The 26,009-nt window shown below is 39.4% G+C and overlaps 1 protein-coding gene across 1 annotated transcript; it reads left to right on the forward strand.

The window, feature by feature from the left end:
- Positions 1-1,442: 1,442 nt before the first annotated feature.
- LOC127778644 (anthocyanin regulatory R-S protein-like) lies at positions 1,443-25,137 on the forward strand. The gene is made up of 13 exons (XM_052305300.1): positions 1,443-1,579; positions 3,968-4,231; positions 6,769-6,865; positions 6,990-7,004; positions 7,130-7,186; positions 14,368-14,976; positions 15,353-15,742; positions 17,910-17,973; positions 20,357-20,589; positions 20,698-21,488; positions 21,566-21,672; positions 24,591-24,704; positions 25,001-25,137. Exons 1-13 carry the CDS (start codon positions 1,443-1,445, stop codon positions 25,135-25,137), a joined length of 3,015 nt encoding a protein of 1,004 aa, XP_052161260.1.
- Positions 25,138-26,009: the final 872 nt, after the last annotated feature.

The following is a 26,009-nucleotide window of genomic DNA, read 5'->3' on the forward strand; positions in this document are numbered from 1 at the left end:
TTGGAGTTTGTAAAAAAGTGAAGCATAAATGTATTGAGAGTAGACAAAGTGAGAAATAATTGCATTGAGAGATTTAATAAAATAGAAGTATTCCAGTCTTTTTATTGTTGTATTGGTATGTGTGAGATGGATAAAAAGTGAACTTAGAAGTCCTTTGATTTGTAAAAAACACATAAGAATTTTGGAAGTATTTCAATTATATAGGAAAATTTCCTATGAAGATCTTTGAAACAAATGATTAAATTCTATTTTATCCTTTGAAATTCATGGAATGAACCATCCTATAGAGATTTCGGTAAAAATTTAGTAAGAGCTCCAACCTTTTGGAATTTTTTATTTGAGTATATCTCTCTCATCTGATTTGTGCCTTTTTTTCTACTGTCCAATCAAATGACCATTTCAATATATGCTTGTTTTGCAATTGCATTCCTATCACAATTTGTGTTTTTCCTATTCCTCTGTTTTTTTCATTCCTAAGATTCAAAGATATCCTTATTTTGGGACGAAGGGAGATGAGAGTCGTCAATTATATATGTACTCGGACGGACGGATGCCCGGCCAGCTGCATCTCATGAGTTTTCCAGCTCCTTGAGATCTATCTGTGTTTTGGAGTTTGCTTCTTCTGCCTATATATATCTGTGATTTCAAAGGGATCTATCTATATCAGCTATATGTATCTTAATTTCCAGGTGTGCCCATATATATATCATTGCTTTATTTTGGGAAAGTGGAGAATATGTGTTGGGAGAGGTCAAAGTGATAAATAGTTATATTGTGATTCGATAAAATAGGAGTAATTAATTCTAGTCTTTGTCGTGTTGTGTTGGTATATGTGTAGGATAGAAAATGAACTTATTTTGAGACGGAGAGAGACGCAAGTCTTCAACTATATGTAAGTACTCGGACGGACGGATGGCCGGCTGAATTTCAGCTGAGTTTTCTGGCTCCTTGAGATCTATCTGTTTTTGGAGTTTTGTTCTTCTCCCTCTATATCAGCTATATATATATGTCTTAATTTCCAGGTAGGTGTGTATTATTGCTTTATTTTGTTCATTCCTCTACTTTCTGGGTGTTTTATTCTTCTTCTTCATCAATGAATCAAGAGAGAATATACTGGCCAGCAGTTTCATTCCTCTTGTAGTTAGTAGATCAGATGTTTATACTGCCGGCCAGAACTATTATTTCATGACGCGTGCAATAGTACTCACATATGTGTAGAGAAAAACTAAAAGTACTTCTAGCTAGCATGCACATACTCCCCACATCTCTGTATCATTCCTTGATCACATATATATGTATGGTACAAAGAATTCATGCCTGATTAACTTAATTAATCGTTCCTTGAGCATTAATTAGATCTGCTGCATGCGCATATATGTATATGCAGGAATAGCTAGCTAGCGCTATAGCAGCTTGCTTATAGCTAGTGTGGTGGCCTGGTGATGGCATCTGCTCCTTCAGCTCAGGAAGAACCCCTACAGCAAGGGACTATGCAATTCAGGAAACAGCTTGCTGCTGCCGTGAGGAGCATCAGTTGGACCTATGCCATCTTTTGGTCCATTTCAACTACTCGTCCAGGGTAATTAACTGGTCACAGACTCTATAATGGTGGCTATATATTCCATACTTATGCCATGTTATTATACGTATATATACGTTTGTAAGTTCATCTATCAGATTTGCATCAATTAATTACTCATATCATCATCCAATAAAGGCTCATTTGGAGCGCAGATTGGAAAACAATATGAATATATGGTAAGAACATAAGTGCAAACAGAGTATTGAAAAACATAGAAAAATATGAGATCGTCTGTTCTAACACAGGAATTAGGTAAACATATGAATATATCTTGCAAAACAACCTAAAGAATAAGGGCTGATCGATCCATATTTTGAACAAAGGGATTTTGGAGAAAAATTGAAGGATATACTATATTAATTCGTACGGAAAGAATTCCTATATGGTCCTTCATGACGAAGGAAATGGCTCGCCAAATTATAGGAATTTAGGATTTTTTTTATTTAAAAAATTCTTTGTATCTATCTCTTTCTTCTAATTACTGTGTTTTTCCTTTGCACCATTCAAACGGACATTCTTATGTTTTTAATTTGTTTTTCCATCCATAGGATTTAATGTGTCCAGGGCACTTGAATACTACTATGTTTTTTCCTATCACTATATTTCGAAAATCCTATATTCCTAATTTGGCGATTAATTATTGATTTGCCTTGGACTTAGCAAAGGAATAATTTCCTCTATTTTTGCTATGCCTCAATCATTGTATCCAAGCGAATGAATAGTGCCAAACCCTATAATAATTGAACTCCTCCTTGTTTCTTACAAAATTCATGCAAACAAAAGGAACCCTATGTGAGATATTTTTTCTTTATATTGATTGGAGTTTTCTTAATTAGAAGACCTTGTATCAAATCGTTGGTGGATAAAATAAATCAATTCTTACATTAATAAGAAACATAGAAATTTCTATATTAACCGAGAAAAAGATAAAACCATAGCCATCCAATTTAGCCCCTCATCATTTGCTTGTTAGCATATCACTCCCATGCATGTCTCACAACCAATAATATATTATTCTACATGACGCGACACACATAGGCGTTGCGTGCCAGGAAACAAATGGTGCGTCACCCTGCCGTCCCCTTCTTGATATTTCCGTTTTCTCGCTCCTTCTCCCCCACACCTTCAAAAAGTAAAAAAAAAAACTACTCTCCGGTGTAGCGTTACTCCAAACATCTCCTGCCTCCATTCCCATGAGGAGCGATACCTTGTCCCCACGTGCCTCCCTCATCCCGTATCCTCTCATCTCAGTAAAAATTTTACTAGAAATTCCAGAGCAACAAACCTCTCTCTATATCAGTTAAATTTTTACTCCTCGCAATTTAGGGGCTCAAAAATACTTGTCATGTTCAGTAATATTTTCACTCTAGTATTTTTTTTCATTCCCTCATGGTGTGCTCATAGTAATATTTTTATCACATGTATATTCGTAGTAAGTAATATATTTACTCAATCTATCAATATGGGAAAAGGAGAGTAAAATTTTTGCTGATGTTGCAAATTATCCGCCATAGTAATTTATTTACTAACATTTTTATTCTGATTATTAACACATTTATTTCAATGGTGTCGGTTAAAAATGGAAAGTAGAAAATTATCAACCATCACAATTACTCAGCAGATCATCTGACTCTGTGAGTATAAAAACTACAAGGAGGAGACTTTACAGTGGATCATAAGATCCACCAGTAAAAAGTTACACAGTTAATCTATAAGTGGAAAAATTACTCAACAGGAGAAACTACTACTTTCAGCATTTGACTCCAGTACGTGGCTGGCTGCACATGGATTGAGTAAAAATTTTACTACGCATCTTTCAGTGGCTCTCATTCAATTAGGTGGCCCTTTGTGTTTACGTTCGCAAGTTAAAAAATTAGTGATCATCTTGATGTGGTGGGGGAGCTAGAGGACGAGGGGGGGCTTACGCTGGGTGTTGTGAGACATGCCATTTAGGTATATGGCAAGGTGCCATATACAGTAGTTCTCTCTCTGTGACTGTTTGTATAAATCGATCTATATAGGTCTTGTTTAGTTCGTGAAAACAAAATTTTTGGGTGTCACATCAGACGTTTGACCGGATGTTGGAAGGAGTTTTCGGACACGAATGAAAAAAAAACTAATTTAATTACTCGCCTGGAAACCGTAAGACGAATCTTTTAAGCCTAATTAATCTATCATTAGCACATGTAGGTTACTGTAGCATTTATAGCTAATCATGGACTAATTAGGCTCAAAAGATTCATCTCGTGATTTCCCTCCTAACTGTACAATTAGTTTTTATTTTTATCTATATTTAATGCTACATACATATATCTAAATATTCGATGTGATGTTTTTTAGAAAAAAAATTAGGAACTAAACCGGGCCATATTATTCCACATGTAGAGTCCTGACATGGAATGACGGGTTCTACAACGGCGAGATAAAGACAAGGAAGATAGCGAACAACCTAGTGACGGAGCTCACGGCTGACCAGCTCCTCCTTCAGAGAAGCGAGCAACTGAGGGAGCTGTACAGCTCTCTCCTCTCTGGTGAGTCTGCAGACCAGCAGAGGAGGAGGCCTATCACTGCACTGTCGCCGGAGGATCTCGGCAACGCAGAATGGTACTACGTTGTCTGCATGACCTACGCCTTCCGCCCTGGACAATGGTACATTTCTTTGATAATTAACTGCTGGTACCATAATTGTATCTTACTAAATGAATTCCCTGTAATCGTGCCATAGATGGCGGTACTGCCACTAGAATTAAAACTTCATTGAATTCCCTGTGCTCTGAATTATTGCGACAGAGATGGTGGTTGCAAATGCACGAGGACAATTAATAGAAAGCGTACGTGATAGTATATATTATCAGAAATCTATACCTAAAGTTATAACCTACTAAACACATAAATCTCAGCATACAAAAATAGTAATTATTAGTACATTCTAAAGGCTAATTATTAGTACATCAACTCACTATAAACCTAAACCTCAACTTGCATGTGCAGCAATTACATCTACATTATACATTCTAAACCTCAATATACAAACATGCTAAATACATTATCCTATATATTTATAATTAAAGTTCGTCATCACTAAATGCAATTAAAGCTATTTTCCTCTTCTTTCATTGTGCCACATCACCTGGATATATTTCATATGTTAGATCAAAGTTTAGCGCTCCAGATGGTTCCAAAGTACCTTTGATAAGGGCCATTGGATTAGGCTTAGTTGGTTCAGATTGTTTTACTACTATACATTATAGCGCTTGCATTTACTCCTTCTGTGCAGCCATAATTATTTCTATTTCATGCAGAAATCGATTGGCCACCAATTTTGGACTAGTGTTACTATATATCATGCATACATTCTATTAAAAAAAATACTAGTAAGACTTGATAAATTAATGGACCAATTTCTCAGTTCCTATATGTCATATTTTTTTCAATAAATCTGTTCAGGTTGATTCGATTCATGTTCATGTTGATTTGATTTTAGCTCCTATACCCAATATCTTTTAATTTCATTCCATCGATTTGCTTATGTTAATTTTATAGAGATTTCCGTAACAACGTGAGGGTGTTGTTAAGGGGTATCATCTAGTCTATATAACATACGTGTAACCTAAACTAAAAATAGTGGACACTTGAAGCAAACAGTACTACAGTGATTTGTACTAGACATTCATTCTCAATGGGTAATTTCTTTCCATTAACTGTAGTGTATATCTTTAACATATATAGACGCGTTTCATACACAAAAACCTAGCTGATAAACACAATTCTCATTCACCGACGGATTCGCTATTATATATCGATCCCATGTAAGTAGGCAGAGGTCAGATACACAAGCTAGCTCGTCAAGCATATGTTGGCAAAAGATTCACAGTGCGTGTACAGTGTACTGAAGTGTTGTTACTTCACTGATCTGGTGGTGGTGTACTCCCTCCGTCAAAAAAAACGAATCTATGACTGGATATGACACATTCTAGTATAACAAATCTGAATAAATGTATGTCTAAATTCATAATACTAGGATGTGTTACATCCAGTATTAGGTTGTTTTTTTATGAGACGGAGAGAGTACGTGAATGCATGCACTTACAGTTTGCCAGCATGCACTATTTATTGGTGTCGGTTTATATTATGAGCACCACTGATGGGTACTACTCATCAGTATCGGTTATTGGTAGTACTAAAGTAACGTGACGGGAAGTGTGGGCGGGTGGGAAACCCATTTTTTTTGTCCATCAAACACTGATAAAAAGTGAGAGTAGCATAAGGTGCAGTTGTGGGTTTTCGTATCCAACATTTGACCGTCCGTCTTATTTAAAAAATTAATCACATGTAAAGTACTATTCATGTTTATTCATCTAATAACAACATAAATGCTAATTATAAAAATGTTTCAAACAAGATGAATGGTCAAATGTTGGATATGAACAGTGTAAAACTACACTTTTTCTGGGACGAAGGTAGTATTGATGTGTTGTTGTGTAGCTTCCGCCCAGTCGGCTGGCATTCATACGTCTCACTCTTTATCTCTACTATTATAAAAATTAAAGATATTTTTATCGGTATTTTGGTACGTTATTCATTTGAGTCGGTTTTAAGTTTGTTTGCTTTTGGAAATACATATTCGTGTTGAGTCTGATTTTAAGTTCGTTTGCTTTTGGAAATACGAAAGGAGTCGCATAAGAAATTTTAAAAAAAACTTGCATACTAACTTGAGAAGAAAATTTGACTCCTAACTCCAGCTTATGATTATCTTAAAAAATATCCAAGCGAATTCCCAGAATGAATTTTACCCTAGTTAAATTGTATAACAATAATAAGATTAAAATAACTTTCACCCGTTGCTAATTATAAAAATTGAAGATGTTTTTGTCCGTATTTTGGTACGTCATCCATGTTTGAGTCGGTATTAAATTTGTTTGCTTTTGGAAATACATATCCGTCTTTGAGTATGATTTTAAGTTCATTTGCTTTTGGAAATACGAAAGGAGTCATATAAGAAATATTTTTTTAAAAAAAAATTGCATACTAACTTGAATAAAAATTGGACTACTAAGTGCAGCTCATAATTATCTTAAAAATATCCAAGCGAATTCTCAGAGTGAATTTCACCTTAGCTAAATTGTATAAAAATAATAATATATTGATCTGCTTGTGGTGTGCGTGGTGTATGCATGCACTGTCAGTTTGCCAGGTAAAAGCTTTGCAAGCAATGGATGTGCCTGGCTGTGCAACGCTCAGTCTGCCGATAGCAAAGCCTTCCCACGCAAGCTCTTAGCCAAGGTACGTACATTAATTAATAAATTAACCGGCTCATTAATTCATGGCATATGGTTGATCGACCTATGGCTGTGCAACTCGATCATGCATGCTCTCTCTTTTGACCAATATTTTTTTATATATGCAGCACGCTTCTATAAAGGTATGACATATTGTACATGCTTCGTCAGGTCAAATTGATGTTCGTACGGCATATATATTTATATGTATATTATTTCTGATCTGCATCAGCTAATGAAATGAAATCTCGATTGGTTATACGTACAGACAATTGTCTGCGTTCCATTCATGAATGGCGTTCTTGAGCTTGGGACCACTGATCCGGTAAGCACAACGTTAAATTATACAGATATACATACATATATGATAATATAGTACAGTATGTATGTATATATATACAACACCATCTAGCTAGGCAAACCTTTAATTTGTTACATGCAAGGGTTTGCAAGGACGTTGCAGTACTTCTTTTTTTAAAAAAAAACATAAGCATCCATCTATCTATCTATTGCAAGGACCGACATTGGGAAAGGGCTCGTAACTTAGTGGTTGCAATGACCTGAGTAACATCCCAAGGTTTTGATTGCAAATCTTTGTAAGAGCAAACTTTAGATTGGGTTATTTAAGGGGCTAAGTTCCCAATTTAAAAGGCTCCATATAACCAGTTGGATATGGAGGCCGGGTAAAAAAAATACCCTTCTCTAAAAAAATAAAAAAAATATATCTATTATATTATTAAGACAGTCTATTGTGGAAGCTAGAAATTCTCACATTAATCAGAGAAAAAAAATAAAATGTTGACTATCATATCATAGTTAGATTAGATTTTAACGGTTCAGATTGATTGCACAATATTAGAAATCTAGAGATAGGGTATAAGTTTTGGACTTTAGAGTCCTCCATATGATACAGCTGCTACTACAAAAAGACACATAGAAGCCGGTACTATAGGTGCCGGAAGTGCTAAAACAAGCACCTATAGGCTTTTTCCCTCCTCCAAACACAAAAAACTGGCACCTTCATATAACTATAGGTGTCGATTCTAAAGAAAAATCGGCACCTAGTTTTTAAGGAAAAACCGGAACCTTCAATATATTAAAGGTGTTGGTTTTTTAGAAAGCCGACACCTTCTATAACCGAGCCGAGCCGGGTGAGAGGCGGTCTAGCCTGGTGACTTATCCTCCTCCCTTATCTCTTTTCTCTCCCTTATCTCTTCTCCTTCTCCTCCCTAATCTCTTCTCTCCTCCTCTCCAACTCCCACCTCTCTCTCTCTCTATCTCTCTCTCTCTCTCTCTCTCTCTCTCTCAGGCGGTGGCTGCTAGAGGGGGGAGGCGGCGACTGGCTTGCCAGGGGGAGGCGGCAGCGGCGGCGGCGGGAAGGAGCCCTCCCCTCCGCCAGATCTGGCGGGAAGGGAGTGTCAGGGTCTCGACTGGGCAACACATGGGCCGCTAGGCAACCCGTCACCAAGAAGCCCAAGCAAGCCCAAGCTGAAACAATACAAGGGCAACAACAGCTTACAGGAGAGGAAGGGAACAGAACAGAACTGGCAATTGGCGGCTTCGGCCACGGCGGCGGCGGCGACCAGGTTTGGGCAGGAACCTTGTCGATCTCTCTCCCTCACTGCTCCTTCCTACCAGCCACTACACCCTTCCTGTCTCCCTCTATAGAACCTTCTAGAAGCTTGTAATACTCAGCTACTTTTCTCAATTCCACCTCAAATTGGTTTAGATATTGTTGCTATTTGCTTGGTGCATCGGGTTGCTAACAAATTGGTATCAGAGCCGTTTGGTCACTAGGAATTTGCTTATGGAGGTGTTGGGGAGGCAGCCATGCAAAAGAGAGGAGCCACTGGGTTAGGAAGGTGTTCATGAAAGTAGTGCCCACCACCTGTTCGACACAATGCCAAGTCCATTGGAGATGTTCGAGGAAGACATTCTTCTTGTCATGAACGAGGAGAAAGTAATTCGGGATGAAGCAGTGCATCTGTTACAAAAAGAGTTGAGAGATGCCCAATGTAGAATGGATGAGAAGCTAGATTGTTTATTGGAGATGTTCGGCTTGATGGGAGACAAGAGAAGCAAGGAATTCGAGGAGTTCAGTACCTCCACCAAGGAGCTCATTCCCATCACAGAGGCTGTTGCATCTCCACCATACCAGGAATCTCCCTCTTCAGCGCCCACCAAGTGCTCGACGACGTGCTCCGATGACGGTGTCACATGCTTGGTTGCGAGCCCAAGCTACATTAAGGAGGAGGAGCCTATTCTAGCCACTGCGTTGGAGCTGGGAGATAGAGAGAACAAGGCTCATGCACACTACATCTATAATTGTGACAGTACAAAGGTGATGCCCACCAAGTGTTCGACGGTTGGCCTTGACGTCAAGGGTGGCATTGGCCAAGCTGAGGTCATGTTCTAGGCCATGATGGGTGCGCCCAAGGTAGTTCCAACATCAAAAGATCCAAAGTTGTGCTTAGGGGATCATCATTGTTGCTCTTGGCCTAGAGCACACCTGTTGCAACCTTGGCCCCCTCCAACTGAAGCAAAATGGTTTGGTATCATTGTAGGCAAGCGATCTTCGTTGGTGAACCCGCTAAAAATAATATGTGTCTTATTGGTGCCACTAGTATGGGATCCAGGTGACGAAAGGGTTTACCTTCACAAAATATTAACATTGATGGATGATTGGTTGCCACCGCATTATTTTCATTGGAGATATATTTTGTGGAGCAATGAGCTGATATTCAATGTTGGAGTTAAAGATGAGTTGTCTTTTTTGGTCAACCTTATAGCAGCCACTAGCAAGGAAGTTTTCTATGTTGTTGGTGAACCTGAATATTTACTCTTGGGGCTATCAATTACTGAAATGGAAACAAAGGACAGTTGCTACTTAAGTTGGAGTTACTTGTTTCTTGCAAGAGAGCTAGTTGTGAAACTGAACAGTACCAGGCAAGGTGGTTCTGAGATCATTTCCTTCAAAGAAAACCATGTTGACAAGCTGAACCTAATTGGCATGCCACTTAATGTTTTGGGACAGTATGAACACCTTGAAAGGGACTTGATTAGATTAGTCATGAATGAAAATTTGGTTCCATGGCAATTGCTAACACAATACCTTGAAGTGGATCCATGGCCACCTCCTTCTCAAACAAAATGCAGAGGTCAAGCACTTGTGTATAAGTTGTTATTGGTGACACTGTTAAGTGAAAAACTAAGGTGGCAATGGATTGAATTAAAGCCATGGCCCCGACCTATTCACCAAACACTCAGCCAATAACCTGGATTTGTTGTCCCATATATCATGGCTTTGATATCACTATGGCCACCACCTGATTCAGTGTTCCTTTGTTGTTTGTTAATTGGGGGTAACATCAGTCCTAGGGGCCAAATACTGCTTGACAAACTTATGCATGGAAGTTCCAAGGTGAAGAAAACTTGGATGATATCTACAGTGATGCACTCAAGAAAATCCCAGATCTGTCTTTACACAGTAGTGGTGCTCAAGGGCTCATCTTGGATAATACTTCAGATTGCTTGTTGCCAACTAATGCAAATGTCATCCAAGGTGAAGAATGCATGTATAGCCAACAGAACACCAATAACTATGGAATAAAGTATGGAAATCAATTGCCTTTGTTGCTTAATCAGGTGGCTGAAACACATTTAGTGGATCAGATTATTGAGCGACACACATACTCTCTACAGTACACAAAACTGATAGCTACAGTTGCATGGCAAGTGCTCACCGAATTGTCTATCCATCCTCAGTTTCTTTCTAGTGGGCCAAGATTAGTACATGCATCAGAGGAGGTACATGAGGTTATACTGGTGGTGGAGTGGAATACATTTAGTGCAGTACTATCCAGATTCTCCATGGCCGGTTTACTTGAATCCAATCCAGGAAGGGACAATCATATGGTGGTAATGACTGGGATATATGCATGGTTGATCATGCTATGCAAAGCTTGGTTATCTGATGCTCCCACACAGATTGGTATGGTTGCTGTACTTGACAATCAGGTTTTACAAGAGGAACTTCAAACATCATTGGATCTAGGAGGTTTTCTTCATCGACTTGGGGACAAGCCGAATTTCAAGAAGAGAGGATTGTCAGGGTCTCGGCTGGGCTACACATGGGCCGCTAGGCAACCCGTCGCCAAGAAGCCCAAGCAAGCCCAAGCTGAAACAATACAAGGGCAACAGCAGCTTACAGGAGAGGAAGGGAACAGAACGTAACTAGCAATCGGCAGCTTCGGCCACGGCGGCGGCGGCGACCATGTTTGGGCAGGGACCTTGTCGATCTCTCTCCCTCACTGCTCCTTCCTACCAGCCACCACACCCTTCCTGTCTCCCTCTATAGGACCTTCTAGAAGCTTGTAATACTTAGCTACTTTGCTCAATTCCACCTCAAATTGGTTTAGATACTGTTGCTATTTGCTTGGTGCATCGGGTTGCTAACAGGGAGGTGTAACAGTCCTCCCTCCTGTACCGTGTAGCCAGCCCATCTGACGGGTAGGCCCGCTTACACATACCACTCCACTGAAAACACTATCAGAGATGATTACGTTCGCTTGCCCGATGAAATTGTGATTTCTTATGGGGATAGCGAGAGTTCAGTATACGAATTGATTAATCATATGTTTCCCTCGCTTGATGATGAAAAGAATGCAAGCTCTGCATCTGATGGAGGTGATGAAAATAGCTTTTTTCAGAGAAATAGTTTTTTAAGAAAGTTTTGGGTAGATTTGTGGTATAGACTAGACATTATTTGTTTATTGTTTTAATCAGTACTATTTAATATTTTTTTATAGATACAATATTCTCTTTCGAAGATAAGCAAGGTTGATCATTCGACTGTGCTTAAAAATATTATAGCTAAAGAGATATATCTAAATGATAATATCCAGAGCATCATATCATTAATATTTATATTTTGACCTAGATCTGTTTTTTGGGGATAATTTGTTTTGTAACACATGTTGTTCATAATTACATGGAACAACTTTACTAATTCCAAGAATATATTTATTTTCTTGAACTTATTTACAGTAAGTAATTTGTCCAAGTGCACCTATAGTCAAGTTAGTGGAGGATATGACATACATCTAGCAATTATGCCCGACATATTAGAATTCATCAACAATAATAAAATATATCATGAGTAGTTTAATGTGTATGTTATTGGATTATTCATTTGTAGCTAAAACTATTTGGCAAAGAAAAATCATATATATATATATATATATATATATATATATATATATATATATATATATATATATATATATATATATATATATATATATATATATATAGACACACACATACTGTCATAATCCTTGTTAGGGATTAAGGTGCTTGTATTATAGAAATATCATTGACTCAAAATATTTTTGATAAACTCTTTCACACTACCCTGTATTATAGAAAGAATTTTTCCAGGGGATAGAAAACTAGGGAGCATAGAGGGACTGCGTAAAATTTAAGGGACACAGATAATTTTATCTAAAATATGTTGTGAAATTATATAAAAATTATAATGACATTAATTATTTTATGTCGGTCCTATCTGTCGTGATTGTAATGTATTTATAGCATTATAATATAACTATTATAAGTCAACGGTAGTTGATTTAATTAGAGGAATACAACATGATATAAAATTGAATATATGATTCAAAAATAATTTAAAAGATGAATATTTAAATACCGTTGATTTGATATTTTGTATGATAGATCTAGCTCAACTATGTATGTTTAGAAGTAGTGCGTTTTTTTAGAGTAATTTTACAGTCCTTGAGGAGGTACTACTTTTTCTATTGTAAATTTGGTATCTCTTGGTATCAGGCACGCTGAGATATCAAATTTTACACTAAATTTTTGGTATCTTATGATGTCTTCTCAAGAAAAGTAAAATTGCTCTTTATCTTATGTTATAGAAAATCCTATGGGTGAACAGTACGTCAGTTTTATTTATTTCTTTTACAATACGTAAATACGTAGTCATGTGTTTTTTCTGTTTTTTTCCAGTGAAACAGTTACGAACTTTCTCTCTATACATGGGAGATTTGGTGGAAGGGATTAATTTTCTTTAATAGATCTAATATAATGGTGTATAATAATGGGTCCATCAGTTTAAATGAAAATTGATGGTGAGATGTTTTGTTTTTCTATAATTTAATAGAAAGTGCCACGTGGCGGCCTATGAACGTTTGTAGGAATCCATGTGGCTGCTTGAGAGTGTTTGTAGGAAGTCTAATGGACTTTTAGTATATAATAGATAGAAGATAGATAGATTGATAAGCATACATATTTTTTTGTTGTTTCGGTAGTAAGATTGGCCTCATAGAAAAGAAGAAAACAACATAAATACAAGTTATTCGATACTGATTTCTAGTCTTGAAAAAAGTGATTGATCAATAAGAAAAAGTGAGTCAATTGACAAATACTAGCAACCAGACAGGAAGAAATTAATTAAAGCTCTTATAATCCTATATTTAATTGTAATTATTATGTTGAGATTATAGGCATATAATGATTTAATCTATTCCATAAATAAATCATGACATTACAGATGAAAACTAGCATGAACGCATCATTAGATCTACACATGTAAGCTACACAGTATAACATGAACAGATCAAATATGCGCAACATATTGAACACGTACCGAGGTGATGGAAAGACCGGCTGCTTGGTCGAAACTTTTCGCAGGCGTCTACGAAGGCACGAAACACACGAGCGAAGAGGAAGGCGAGCCGTCGCGAACGAACAGGGAGTAGTCGCGCGAAGCGCTTCCCAAAAACCTTATTGCCGCCTTCTCCCGGTGCAGGACGTCGAAGGCAGAGGTTCCGGAGACCTGCTCTCCCGATCGCCGGTGCACGCCAGCGAGCGAGATGGAGTAGTCTACGAGCGACGGTGCAGTACAGAGTAGGAGGCAAACCCTAGATTGATTTCGCGTATGTTCCGTGAAGACGGCAGGTCGGTTTATATAGAGAAGGGTCGCTTGATCAGGGTGCCCGCACGATCTCTACTGCGCATAACCGAACCGGATAAGTCGCGCGTAACTATCCGGACTCCACGCTGTTTGCACGCACCGAATTTTTCGGAACGTTTCCAAAACAAAAACGAATCCGAATTTGCAGCAAAACAAAACTGCAAAAGGAGGCTGCATCTGCGCAAGGGTGAGAAGCCAATTTTTCGGACCATTTGACGCGTACGTCGTGCACGCGCGCCGCATGCCCTGCCCAGGCGAGCAAGCGCGCGCGTGTGTTTCCCCTCTTCTCTCCACCACACATGCTTCAAATGGCTAGGAGGGCATCCTCCCTTTTAAGGAGGTCCCCCTCTCCTAGAATAAGCAAGGTGGTACTAAACTCCAAATGCATGCCATCCCATGAGGTGGGCTTTTGTGATTTTCCAAAGAATTAATCTTCGAGTGGGCTAAGGCCCATTCATTAATTCCAACATATTATTCACAAGATGGTGTGGTAATATCCCATATTTCCAAAGGTTTCGGAGGAACCAAACGTGGTAAACCGAATCACCACGGCTTTCTGGGAGCTTCAGCTTCCGGCATGCTCAGACGAGCCAATTAGCTCCGGTACCCATTCTTCCCGATCATCGCCACCGAAAGAAACTGGAGACGCCAACACCGTGCTCATCGACGACCTCTTCCTCGTCCACAGCGATGCGATACCAGCAGGAGGAGATCTGCAAGAAGAAGATCATCAGCTAGGCAACGACCTCGGGCAACAACAAGCAGCCACCGCCATGGAGATCGACGACGATGTGATCTACAGCCTGATCAGGAACTGGGATAACGACAGCAGCAGCAGCTGGATCGAGCTCCTGCAGGACCACGTCATTGTCTCTCCCGCCTCGTGCTTTGTGCCTTGGAAGAGAACGGACCCGGACAAGGAGACGGTGGCCGGCGGCGGCGGTGGCGGCGGGGAGGCGGCGCAGAGGTTGCTGAAGAAAGCCGTGGGCGGCGGCGGCGCATGGATGAATCGTGCTGCTGGTAGCAGCATCAAGAACCATGTCATGTCCGAGAGAAGGCGCCGGGAGAAGCTGAATAAGATGTTCCTCATTCTCAAGTCACTGGTCCCGTCCATCGACAAGGTAGCTAGCTAGCTTACTGCTTAATAATTTAGTAGTAGATCAACTTATCATTGATATTTCATGATGAAATTTAAGTTACTTTTATTACTCATTACTATGTACTCCCTTCTTCCCTAAATATTTGACGCCGTTGACTTTTTTAAATATGTTTGACCATTTATCTTATTTAAAACTTTTATAAAATATGTAAAACTATATGTATACATACAATTATATCTATCAATGAATCAAATGAAAGAAAAAGAATTAATAATTAGTTAAATTTTTGAATAAGACGAACGGTCAAACATATTTAAAAAAATAAACAACGTCAAATATTTAGGGGTCAAATATTTAGGGATGGAGGGAGTACGGAGATAACCGTTACTTATTTCAGGTGGACAAAGCATCCATCCTTGCAGAGACGATAGCCTACCTCAAGGAGCTGGAGAGGAGGGTGCAAGAGCTCGAGTCCGGGAAGAAGGTGTCTAGGCCGCCCAAGAGGAAGCCGTGCTCAGAGACGATCATCGGCGGTGGCGGCGGCGGCGGTGCCGGAGCTGTTAAAGAGCACCACCACTGGGTGCTCTCCGACTCCCAGGAGGGCACCCCAAGCGACGTGCGTGTGATCATCATGGACAAGGATGAGCTGCACCTGGAGGTGCACTGCCGGTGGAAGGAGCTGATGATGACACGGGTGTTCGACGCCATAAAGAGCCTCCGTCTTGACATTCTCTCGGTGCAGTCGTCGGTACCGGATGGTCTTCTCGGACTGAAGATACGAGCTAAGGTTGTCTCTCTTACTCAATGGAAACTTAGCATGTTATATTATTAATACTCATGTTTCTTAAGTACTCCCTCTGTCCCATAAAATATATCGCATTCCATCTTAGATTCTTTTTTTCAGGACGGAGAGAGTAGTTCCTAGTACGCATTATTCATAAAACTTATAAAAAAACTGTTCCCTTCGTTCTAAATTATAAGAATCTAGTATAGAACTAGACAAATCTTAATACAACAAATATGTAGACAAATCGTAGTTGGACGATTTAAATGAGGTTGGTTTAGATGAAGAGTTAGTTGAAGAAGAAACTTTTAAACACTAGACGTTTGTCATATTTTAGGTTGGAGAGAGTAGAGGACATCATTTTATAGGTTCTAAGTTTTTCAAAATAGGTAAATATAACTTTCTTTTTTCCAAAAAAATATAGAACCTTGGTAGCTAGATTCTTTTGAATAAATTCAAAAGATAAAGGGTTTATTTAGAAAAAAAACCTTACCAACTTTTTGCGGTAATTAAACCGAACGTGCTCTGCTAACATGCTCCAATGACCACTCCATCTAGTATAAATCCCCCTTCAACTTAAAAAATACAATAGTGTGTGTCTTTTTTTAATCTCTTTAATAATTTATATCTTTTAAATCACATTGTTTTTAAAATCTATTTGCATCATTGTACTCCACTCAAAATATGTGACAAAACTAGATCATATTGAATATATTCAAACATTTTATTAATTTAAAAGTAATTTATTACATGTTAGAAAGTAACTTCCATATTATCACGAAGTAGCTTTTACATATTATACATGAATAATTCTCATTAGTTACTCCATCAATGTTATTTACAATCAATCAAAGGTTTTATCTTCGTTTATCATAGTACATGAAAAACAAAAGTGAAAGGGAAAAAACAATCAGTGCTTAAAAAAGATTAATACAAAGTTACTTCTGAACCATGCAAAGGTTACTTCCAATTAACATTAAAGTTACTTTTAAAAATTGTTAAACTTACTCATGCTGATCTATGTTGATTAAATTTAATTTCTAGATCGAGTCATATTTTTATCCCGACAACGAATTTACTTTTAATGTCATGACAAAGTTACTTTCCTTTTGTTTTAAGTTACTTTTATAATATATGTAAATTACTTTTAGACTTTATTGAATTTACTTTTATATGTCTAAGAAGTAATTTAGTGAAATGTAAAAGTAATTTAGATATTTTATAAAAGTAATTTATAGTTTTTTCATCCGAATATAATCCTGTGAGATCTTATTATAAAGATTTAACTGTTACGAACACAACAGTGTGATCGGATCATAGATTGGATGAGTAGTTTAAGAGAAAATTTTATTTAATGCATAGGTGGTTCCTATTTGCTTGATGAACTAGTAGTATATTTTCAGTACAGTAATAGCTTCAGTGGTGTCGCTCTGTAAAAATAAACTGAGAGGCTTCTCGGTTTAGATTTTGCGAATATAATTATACTAACTTTTAGTACTAGAAACATTTACTCACAAAACAACACCAAAATTTAGTAACTAAGAATATAAGCCAAATATGTATTTTTTACCTGGTCTACCAAACTTTGTTACTCACTCCGTCCCAAATTATAGACCACCCTCTTTTTAAGAAAAATCAAACTCGGTATCTTTTGACTAATAATCATACTAACTATATCTATACTAAGTATTATGCATGTTATATCACTATATTCATATTTTGAAGTACTTTCATGTGATGCTAATTTCATATTTATTGTGATTATAGAATGGAATAAAATACTAGTCAAAATATGTTATTGATGACCGTGTAAAAAATATAGGCCTTATAATTTAGAACAGAGGGAGTAATGACCAATTTTGACTTTGCTATAATTTAGTAAGTTTGAAATAAACCATACACACATATATATACGTTCATATATAGCCATATATAGTTTCACAAGCGCAATATTGTGGAAACTTTATTGTAACAAATTTGGCTACATCGTTTTCATATGCTCAGAACTTAGGTTTTAAATAATAATCACGATAAAAAATTATTAGTTTATGTTGATTTTATGGATTTTAAAAAGAGAATAATTAACGAGGACCTGAAACTCCTAAAAGAGTGTATAAAAATGGAGCTTTCATTATTCATTGATGCTAGCTATGTTGGTATTGTTTTGCAGTATGCCAGTTCTGCCGCCGTGGCGCCTGCGATGATCAGTGAAACTCTCCGGACAGCCGTAGCAGGCAAATGTTGACTATTCAGAGCGTTGCGACGTTAATTGTATTGGTCTGCATTAGTTGTATTGAAAATAAAGAATAAAAAAATTGTATTGAAAATAATATTGGTGGAAGCAGAACTACTCAAAGAGGATCCACGCGATCTTCATTAATTAATTTGTAACATATACTCCCTTCATCTATTATGAGGGATTATTCCTTTTTGGAAGATTAAGGATGAAAAAGAAAGACTACAGTACCCCTATTAAATGTAATTTTGGTTGTGGTGAGTGGGTAGTTGACGGTTACACTAGGTAGAAATTTGAATTAGAGTTGATGAATGTGATAAGTAGTATGACAAAATCCTTTATATCATCGGACTAGTAGAAATGATAGAGTATGTGTATAAGTGAGCACTGGCACAGACTACAGATAATGTATGTGTATAAGTTTAACGAATTACATCCAGCAGCGTGCCTATATAGTACAGTCCTTCTGGGTCACATGACCCTAACTCGCTAATTTATATATCAATCAATAGTCTGTACAGTACTCCCTGTTTGGATCAGGGACTAAATTAGTCCATATCACATCGAATATTAGGACATTAATTAGAAGTATTAAACGTAGACTAATGATAAAATCTATTTCATAACGCTGGACTAATTCTCGAGACGAATCTATTGAGTCTAATTAATTTATGATTAGCCTATATGATGCCACAATAAACATGCGCTAATTATGGATTAATTAGGCTTAAAAAATTTGTCTCGCGAATTAGCTCTCATTTATGCTATGTTTAATACTCCAAATTAGTATCCAAACATTCGATGTAATAGGGACTAAAGTTTAGTCCCTAGATCCAAACACAACCTTACTTCCTCCGTCAAAAAAAACTAAACCTAATTATAGTAGGATGTGTCACATCCTAGTACTAGTTTGACTTTTTTTTCAACGGATGGAGTAGATAATTAGTACTCCCTCCGTACTCACAAAGAAAGTCGTTTAGGACAATGTTTAAGTCAAACCTTGGGAATATAAATTATGAATAACTCTCAAATTGTTGAGTTTAAAAATATAAAAAATTATATGAATAGATTTATCTTTAAAAATACTTTCATAAAAGTATACATATATCACTTTTCAATAAATATTTTTATAGAAACAAGAAGTCAAAGTTGTGTTTTGGAGACCGTGTCGCTGTCCTAAACTACATCCCTTTATGAGTATGGAGGGAGTATATATTGTACCCCTAGTAATTTATGTTTTGTTTTCGGTTACATCCATGCATGTTAATTTGTACTTTACTTGAGTTGTGTACATAGCGTGTGTGGTAGGTTCATGTTTAAATAATACAGCACAATTATCTATATATTTTCAAATGTACACTAGTACAGATTATCTCATCTGTGACGGCCCATCACATGCCTGGACAACGTGGGCCGTCAGAACGAAGTCATCTCAATCGGGCCTAAATTTTTGCCATTGTAGATGTACTTGTCCGGGGTGCATATTCCTATAGCCCATCACCGATGACACTCATCTGTGACGGGCTCGAAGTTAGGCCCGATTGAGATGGCCTCCACTATCTCAATCGGGCCCAAATACTGAGCCCGTCACAGATGAGTATCATCGGTGACGGGCTCCAAAGAAGGCCCGATTGAGATGTCCTTAATGCCCATCACCGATGACTCTTATCGATGTCGGGCTTCTATTTCTGCCCGTTAGAGATTACTGTGCGCCCATTAGAGATGACATTTTTTTGGCCCGATTGAGATATACTTTGCACACTATATATACTCCAGCAGTCCGTTGTCTGTAGTTATCCCACTGTTCACTATTTTGGTGGGAGGTTGAAGGTGGCGAATTTTTGTAATTCTTTTGCAAACAAAAACATGAAAATCATAAAAGTAAGTAAAAGGGTACTAATCATTTCCTATTAATTTAGTAGTACTTATGTTATGAGATGTTAACTAATATTTTGTTCATTGTTCAGCGATGGATCGAAGTTGGATGTACACGACTGGCTTGAGGCGTCAGTACAAGGAGTATAGAGATGGCGTATTAAGTTTTATGAAAGCCGCAAAGGAGGATAGGATAAGAAGAAACGACAAGTACATGTGTTGTCCATGTAGCGATTGCAGGAATGAGATTTTGTTGGACGATGAAAAGGAAGTACACGCTCACTTGATACGCCGGGGATTCATGAAGAGATACACATGTTGGGTGAAGCATGGAGAGCAAGATCTGGGTACTGATGGTGCAGCTGCAGACGGAAGTGGTGCAGACAATCATGAAGAAGGAGATGAAGAAGAGCATGACATGTTTGTCCCATCTCCATTGAGCGGTGAAATGGTTGATGTGGACCCTGATATGCTGCAAGACATGTTACGTAACTTTGATGACCCAGCTATGAACGACAGAGATTCCATGAAGTTCAGCAGGTTAGTCAGTGACTCGGAGACTCCTCTATACGCAGGATGCAAGCCAAAGCACACCAAATTATCAGCAACATTAGACCTAATGAAGTTGAAGGCTAGTAGTGGATGGTCAGACAAGAGTTTTATAGAACTTTTGGGAATACTGAAGGACATGCTTCCTCAGGAGAACATATTGCCCGAGACGACATATGAAGCAAAACAGGTTATGTGTCCCCTAGGGTTAGAGGTCCGGAGAATTCACGCATGTCCAAACGATTGCATATTGTACCACAAGCAATACGCGGACTTAGATGCTTGTCCTGTCTGCAAGACTTCTCAATACAAGCGAAAGAAGAGCGCGGGGGAGCGAAAGAAGTCAAAGCGGGGTGGTCCGGCGAAGGTTGTGTGGTATCTACCAATCATTGATCGTTTCAAGAGAATATTTGCCAACCCCACACCCACACCAGGATTTGCAATTCCTGCCGCAGAGGGTCAAGCATTCAAGCCTACCCCGGAGACCCGAGTGCATGGGGCGCAGCTGCTAGCCAGCAATGCCAAAGTTCATATGGACTTAGTGAAGCCCAATTGGGTTGGCTACACTATCCCACACCCACCTAATGACGAGATTCTTACCCTTGGGGCTGCACGTGGGATCTTTATTCAATGGCCCAATCACAGCATTGAGATCAATATAACTCCAAGGCCAGCGCCAAGTTCTCATCCGCCGCCGATGCGTCCCCATCCAACTATTGTATCTCTCCATCCTGCCATTGAACAAAGAGATGAAGATCTCCAATTACAGTATGATACTGATTATGGGGACGACGGTATGGAGGTCGACAGCAGGCCGCACCTCCCCCCTCCAACCGAATTCACATTGGGCATGCCATTGGTCGGAGACGATGCCTTATTCAAGATGGGCCCTGCATGCAAGGAGTTGTATGGGTACTACATGGAGAAGTCCAACGCAAGGAGGAAGAATAGAGATACCTCCATGTTGGGCCAGCACGATGGTCAGCCGTTCCTCGGGCCTACTGCCTTCATCGCCGTAGACTTCAAAGATCTATGGGACCTCTACAGGGTGCGAGCGATCGACACCAACCTCCTTAAGTGCTACTCCTTGTAAGTATTTCTTGGTACACAATATGGTAGTAACTGTCCATAAATTACGCTTACCCTGACTCTTGTCTTGCTCGTAGGTTAACCTGGAAGCATGTCCATCGTAAAGCACCCCATGTTGCCTTACTCGATCCAGCTGTCGTCAATGAGACAACGCTGAAAAACGATCGAGCAAACATGGTGGGCTGTATCAAAGACTACTTATTTGCCCGTCAAGACAAGGAATTCATTATGTGTGCCTACAATCAACAGTAAGCGTGTACCGTACTTATACTCAAATACTCGACGCGTACAACTGTAGTATGTAACTGGCAATTTAATAATTTTGCAGGCAACATTGGATTCTTCTAGTAATAACGCCGAAGTGGAGTTTGGTACACTACCTTAACTCCAATATCAAGCCAAAAATATACGATTGGTCGGCCATCGAATCTGCCTTGAACGAGGCATGGGACCAATACGTGGCAAGAGGCGGGAGGCATAAGGATGGGTATCCCAAACTCGGTCACAAGAAAGACTTCCCAATACGTCAACAAGTTGGCGACCAGTGCAGGTTCCATGTCTGCCATAACATGAGGAGCTTCGCACACAAGGTGACATTGCTCGACCCTGAGGTGTGTAATTCAATTGTTTATACACACATAGGACGACAAATTTACATGTATGTAGACTAACTTGGCGCCGAACATGCAGGAATTTATTTCAAGGATTCTGGAAATCAACTTCGAAATCATTAGAGAGGAGATAGCACAATTCATACTAGATGATATCTTGTCACCGAAAGGGATGTTTAGAGTGAAGTCCTAGGTAGATCGTCTCGGAATGGCAGAACATTTTGCAATGCATATGCGACAAACATTTGATTTTTTAAAATATTCTTTGTAATACAATTAAATTCTTTAGAGTAAAGTCCTAGGTAGCTCGTCTTTGTATATACTTGCATTTCTAGTTACATTTAAAATTGTTTCAATTTATAACTTAGTTTTGCAGGTTTTGATGCATGTCGGCGGTTTGGAGAGAAAAATGGATGTGAATGACATATATATGTGAATGGGTTGTGGATGTGAATGTATATGTATTTGATTTTGTGAATTGGTTGTGCTGTGATGGAATATGAATGTGAATTGGCTGATGTGATGCAGGGAATGGGTCTATATGAATTGGTTGTGATGGTATATGTGAATTGATGCTGGGTATGGGGTTGCTTGGAATGGGACTATGTATATATATGCTTCTGTCATTTTTGCAACGGGCATGGCTAGCAAAGGCCTGAGGCTTGCCAAAAAGACAAAATTTTTTTTTTTTGGTTCTAAACTCATCTCTGACGGGCATTTAGCTAATGCCCGAAAGAGATAACTCATCCGTGACAGGCTATAGAGTCAAGCCCGTTACAGATTAGTCATCCATGACAGGCTTTTAGAATACACCCGATAGAGATAAGTCATCTGAACCAGGACTAGTTTGACTCAACACGTGGGGTCAAACCTATCGGTGACGGGCTCTGGCTAAATGCCCGATGGAGATGACTACTCATCCGTGACGGGCTTAGTGGTGTGCCCGATTGAGATTAGTCATCCGTGATGGGCTCCTAACTACGGTGGTTTGACTGGTCATACTCATCTGTGACGGGCTTGATTGTCGGCCCGATTAAGATAGCATCCATCCGTGACGGGGTTTTTTAGCCCGATTGAGATATTTTCTCACATCAGTGACCTTTGCCCACTGACGGGGGCCTTACCCGATAGTGATGAGGCTTTCAGCCCGTTAGAGATAAGCGATCCCATTCTAGTGGTATATTCAGACATTTATAATAATTTGTACTGCACAATTTATATATCTGGACAAATGCATGCACTAGAGGGTTAGTCTTAACTGTGATCACAATCACACCTCTCAAATGAATGAGCCTAATAAAGGAAACGTTGAGACACTCCTTTTATTTTCGTAGACACACCTGTTTTATTTTTACAAATGGATTAAAAGGAGACCCGTCTGCAGCGGCATCAGGTAGCGGTGGGAGCGCCGGCGACAGGAGCAGCTGCAATGCACCTCGACTCCTCCACCCGGACGGCCTCACGATGATCAAATCCCAGCGGACCCAGGATGACGACCCCAACTGCTAGCAGGGGTGATCGGGGTGGCTGCCATGCACCTTGGCTCCTCCACCCGGGCAGCCTTGCGACAGCCGGTTCTAGCGAAGAAGACCCGGGACGACAACCTTGATGACGACGATGACTCCAATTGCTAGCGGTGGTAGTGGGGATGATAGGTAGGGTTTCTGGACCAGAGGCCGCAGATCAATGGCAACATTTGCTAATTGATGGTAAACTATTAAGGGACTAATACGTTAATTGAGTGTATAAGCAGGAGATTGACCCGAAATGATGATGTTGATGCTGATGATGAGATGATGAAGAAGGTGTACAATGAGATTTCATTATGATGCAAGGCTATAAGTGATCGAATATGGCAATCTAAGAACAAAATTCAACCAAGGACAATTACGAATGGTAGGCTTAAGCTAGAGATGATTCCTATAGATTAATTAACAAAACTTAAGTTAAGGTAAAACTCTATCAGTTACTTCGGGCACCAGCTTTCCCTTGGTCTGCCAAGCTGAGTCCGGCTTGTAGCTCTATGATGTACTCGAACGTGGAGGAAAACGAATGACGGACATGGTTGTCTCACCACTAGCCGCCTACCACACTTTTCATAGAGAACACAACAAACGAAGGTAACGACTAACCTAGACACCACGCCTAATTTATTGATTACTACTCTAGCATCGCGTAGGAGCTTCCTTCTTTATCCAGAGTCCTAGTACTAGAGCACTTAATATAAATACTAAGCGACAAACCCGCAACGATAAGAATATATCTTACTTAAGCAAGTAAATTAAATACCAAAATAAAATCTCGAACACTTATTAAAGAAGCATTCCCTAATGTACAAGAGAGAAGAGAGCGCCGACAACCCTAGCACTCATCAGGAACTTCCCCTCACTCTCTACCTGTTATCTGAACACTACTAAAATCCTAATGTATGAAAGTGAGTTGTACTCCACTTTGTTTTGTGTTGTAAAATGACTTGAGATTCTCCTTTTAGATGCACAAATGACGGTTGGAATGGCAGTTGTGGAGGTCGGTTCACCCACAACCGCCATCACCATCCAATGGGAAGCTGCCACGTGCAAGGTTGTGGCCGGGGGCGCCAACCCGGGTTCAGCCGAACTAGGCAAATCGCCTCTGGCCACTGACCTCTTCCTAGTGGATGATAGGTGGGTCCCTATGGCGATGCACAGTGGATTAGCTCAAATTAAGTCGGTTTTGACTATCATGTGGGCCCTCCAATCCTTGTGCTCGCAAATGATTGGTCGGAGGTACATTTTGTCCCATGGCGAGTGTATATTTTAGCCAAAATAACATGCATACTAATATTTACCATAGTCGTGAAAATGGTTAGTAATAAACCCCTATCACTAAGTTTCATATCTTTTTTTGTATTCTTTTATGCAGGAACAGCGAATGGCAAGTGGGGACTTGGCACCGAAGGACTCGATGCAATTGTCAAGGAGCAAGAGCTTAGCGTAATGCCGACGAACCAGTCGAAGCCATATGAAGTCACAAAGCTACTGAGGATCAATATTTATTGAACAAGAAGCAAATGGGGCAAAGCTTGGAAGGAAGAAGAACAAGATTGCCATAAAGACGCATTGGGCTGGACAATTATAGAGTGGATCAGATTGTTCAGGAGAGCTACAAGAGCCAGACAATCTCGGAGCGAGCGAATTGTCCAAGCGAGCCCATGCCTGGAGCCAGCTGAAAGGCCAAATAGCGGATTGTCCGGGAGCGAGCGAACTGTCCAGGAGAAGCTTTGTCCAAGGCGCTTGTCCAAGGCGGACGGACAAATGGATTTCAGCAGACAATCCGGAGTGGTAACGGATTGTCCAGGAAGTGCAGAGTTGTCGGATACTTTTTTTAGCTCAACAACTAGTTGTCAGTGATCCTTGGAAGTGAAGGCTGTCGGTCAATCCAACTCGGTGGCAGACTGTCTGATACCCATGCTGGCAGACAATCCACCCTGTGGCAGATTGTTCTACACCATGTAGGTTTTGGCATACTTTTCCAACGGCTATAAATTATTGGTTTGAGAGTTTGGGGTTATATATACCTGGTGTCATGTAGGTGTTTTGAGATTTTTGGACTCTCTCTACCTGAGCAAGCCAAGTGCATGTCCAAGAGCCCTTATCTCCTAGTTCTAGTTTATAACTAGTGTGCAAAGCGCTAAACCTTGTCATAAGTTTCATTTTCTCTATATAGGGGCATATTGTCCCATAGAGGTTGGATTGTCCGCGTTGGTACCGGATTGTCCAGGCCTATATTCTAGTAGACGATTTCATGTTTTCTCTGTGTTTGACCAGATTGTCCATTTGTCGTTGGACTGTCCGACACTATGTGTAGTCGGATTGTCCACGGCGGCATTAGATTGTCTGGTTAGTTCTAATGTCACCCTTCCCCTCTAGGT

The sequence above is a fragment of the Oryza glaberrima genome, chromosome 1 (genome assembly GCF_000147395.1).
Source record: "Oryza glaberrima chromosome 1, OglaRS2, whole genome shotgun sequence".
Classification (NCBI taxonomy): domain Eukaryota; kingdom Viridiplantae; phylum Streptophyta; class Magnoliopsida; order Poales; family Poaceae; genus Oryza; species Oryza glaberrima.

Bases quoted from the DNA above. Each gene is read 5' to 3' on its own strand.
- LOC127778644 (XM_052305300.1), top strand. From the start codon at position 1,443: ATGGCATCTGCTCCTTCAGCTCAGGAAGAACCCCTACAGCAAGGGACT. The intron at 14,977-15,352 runs GTAGCTAGCTAG...TACTTATTTCAG, and splicing joins TGGTCCCGTCCATCGACAAG to GTGGACAAAGCATCCATCCT. The intron at 21,489-21,565 runs GTAAGTATTTCT...TCTTGCTCGTAG, and splicing joins CTCCTTAAGTGCTACTCCTT to GTTAACCTGGAAGCATGTCC.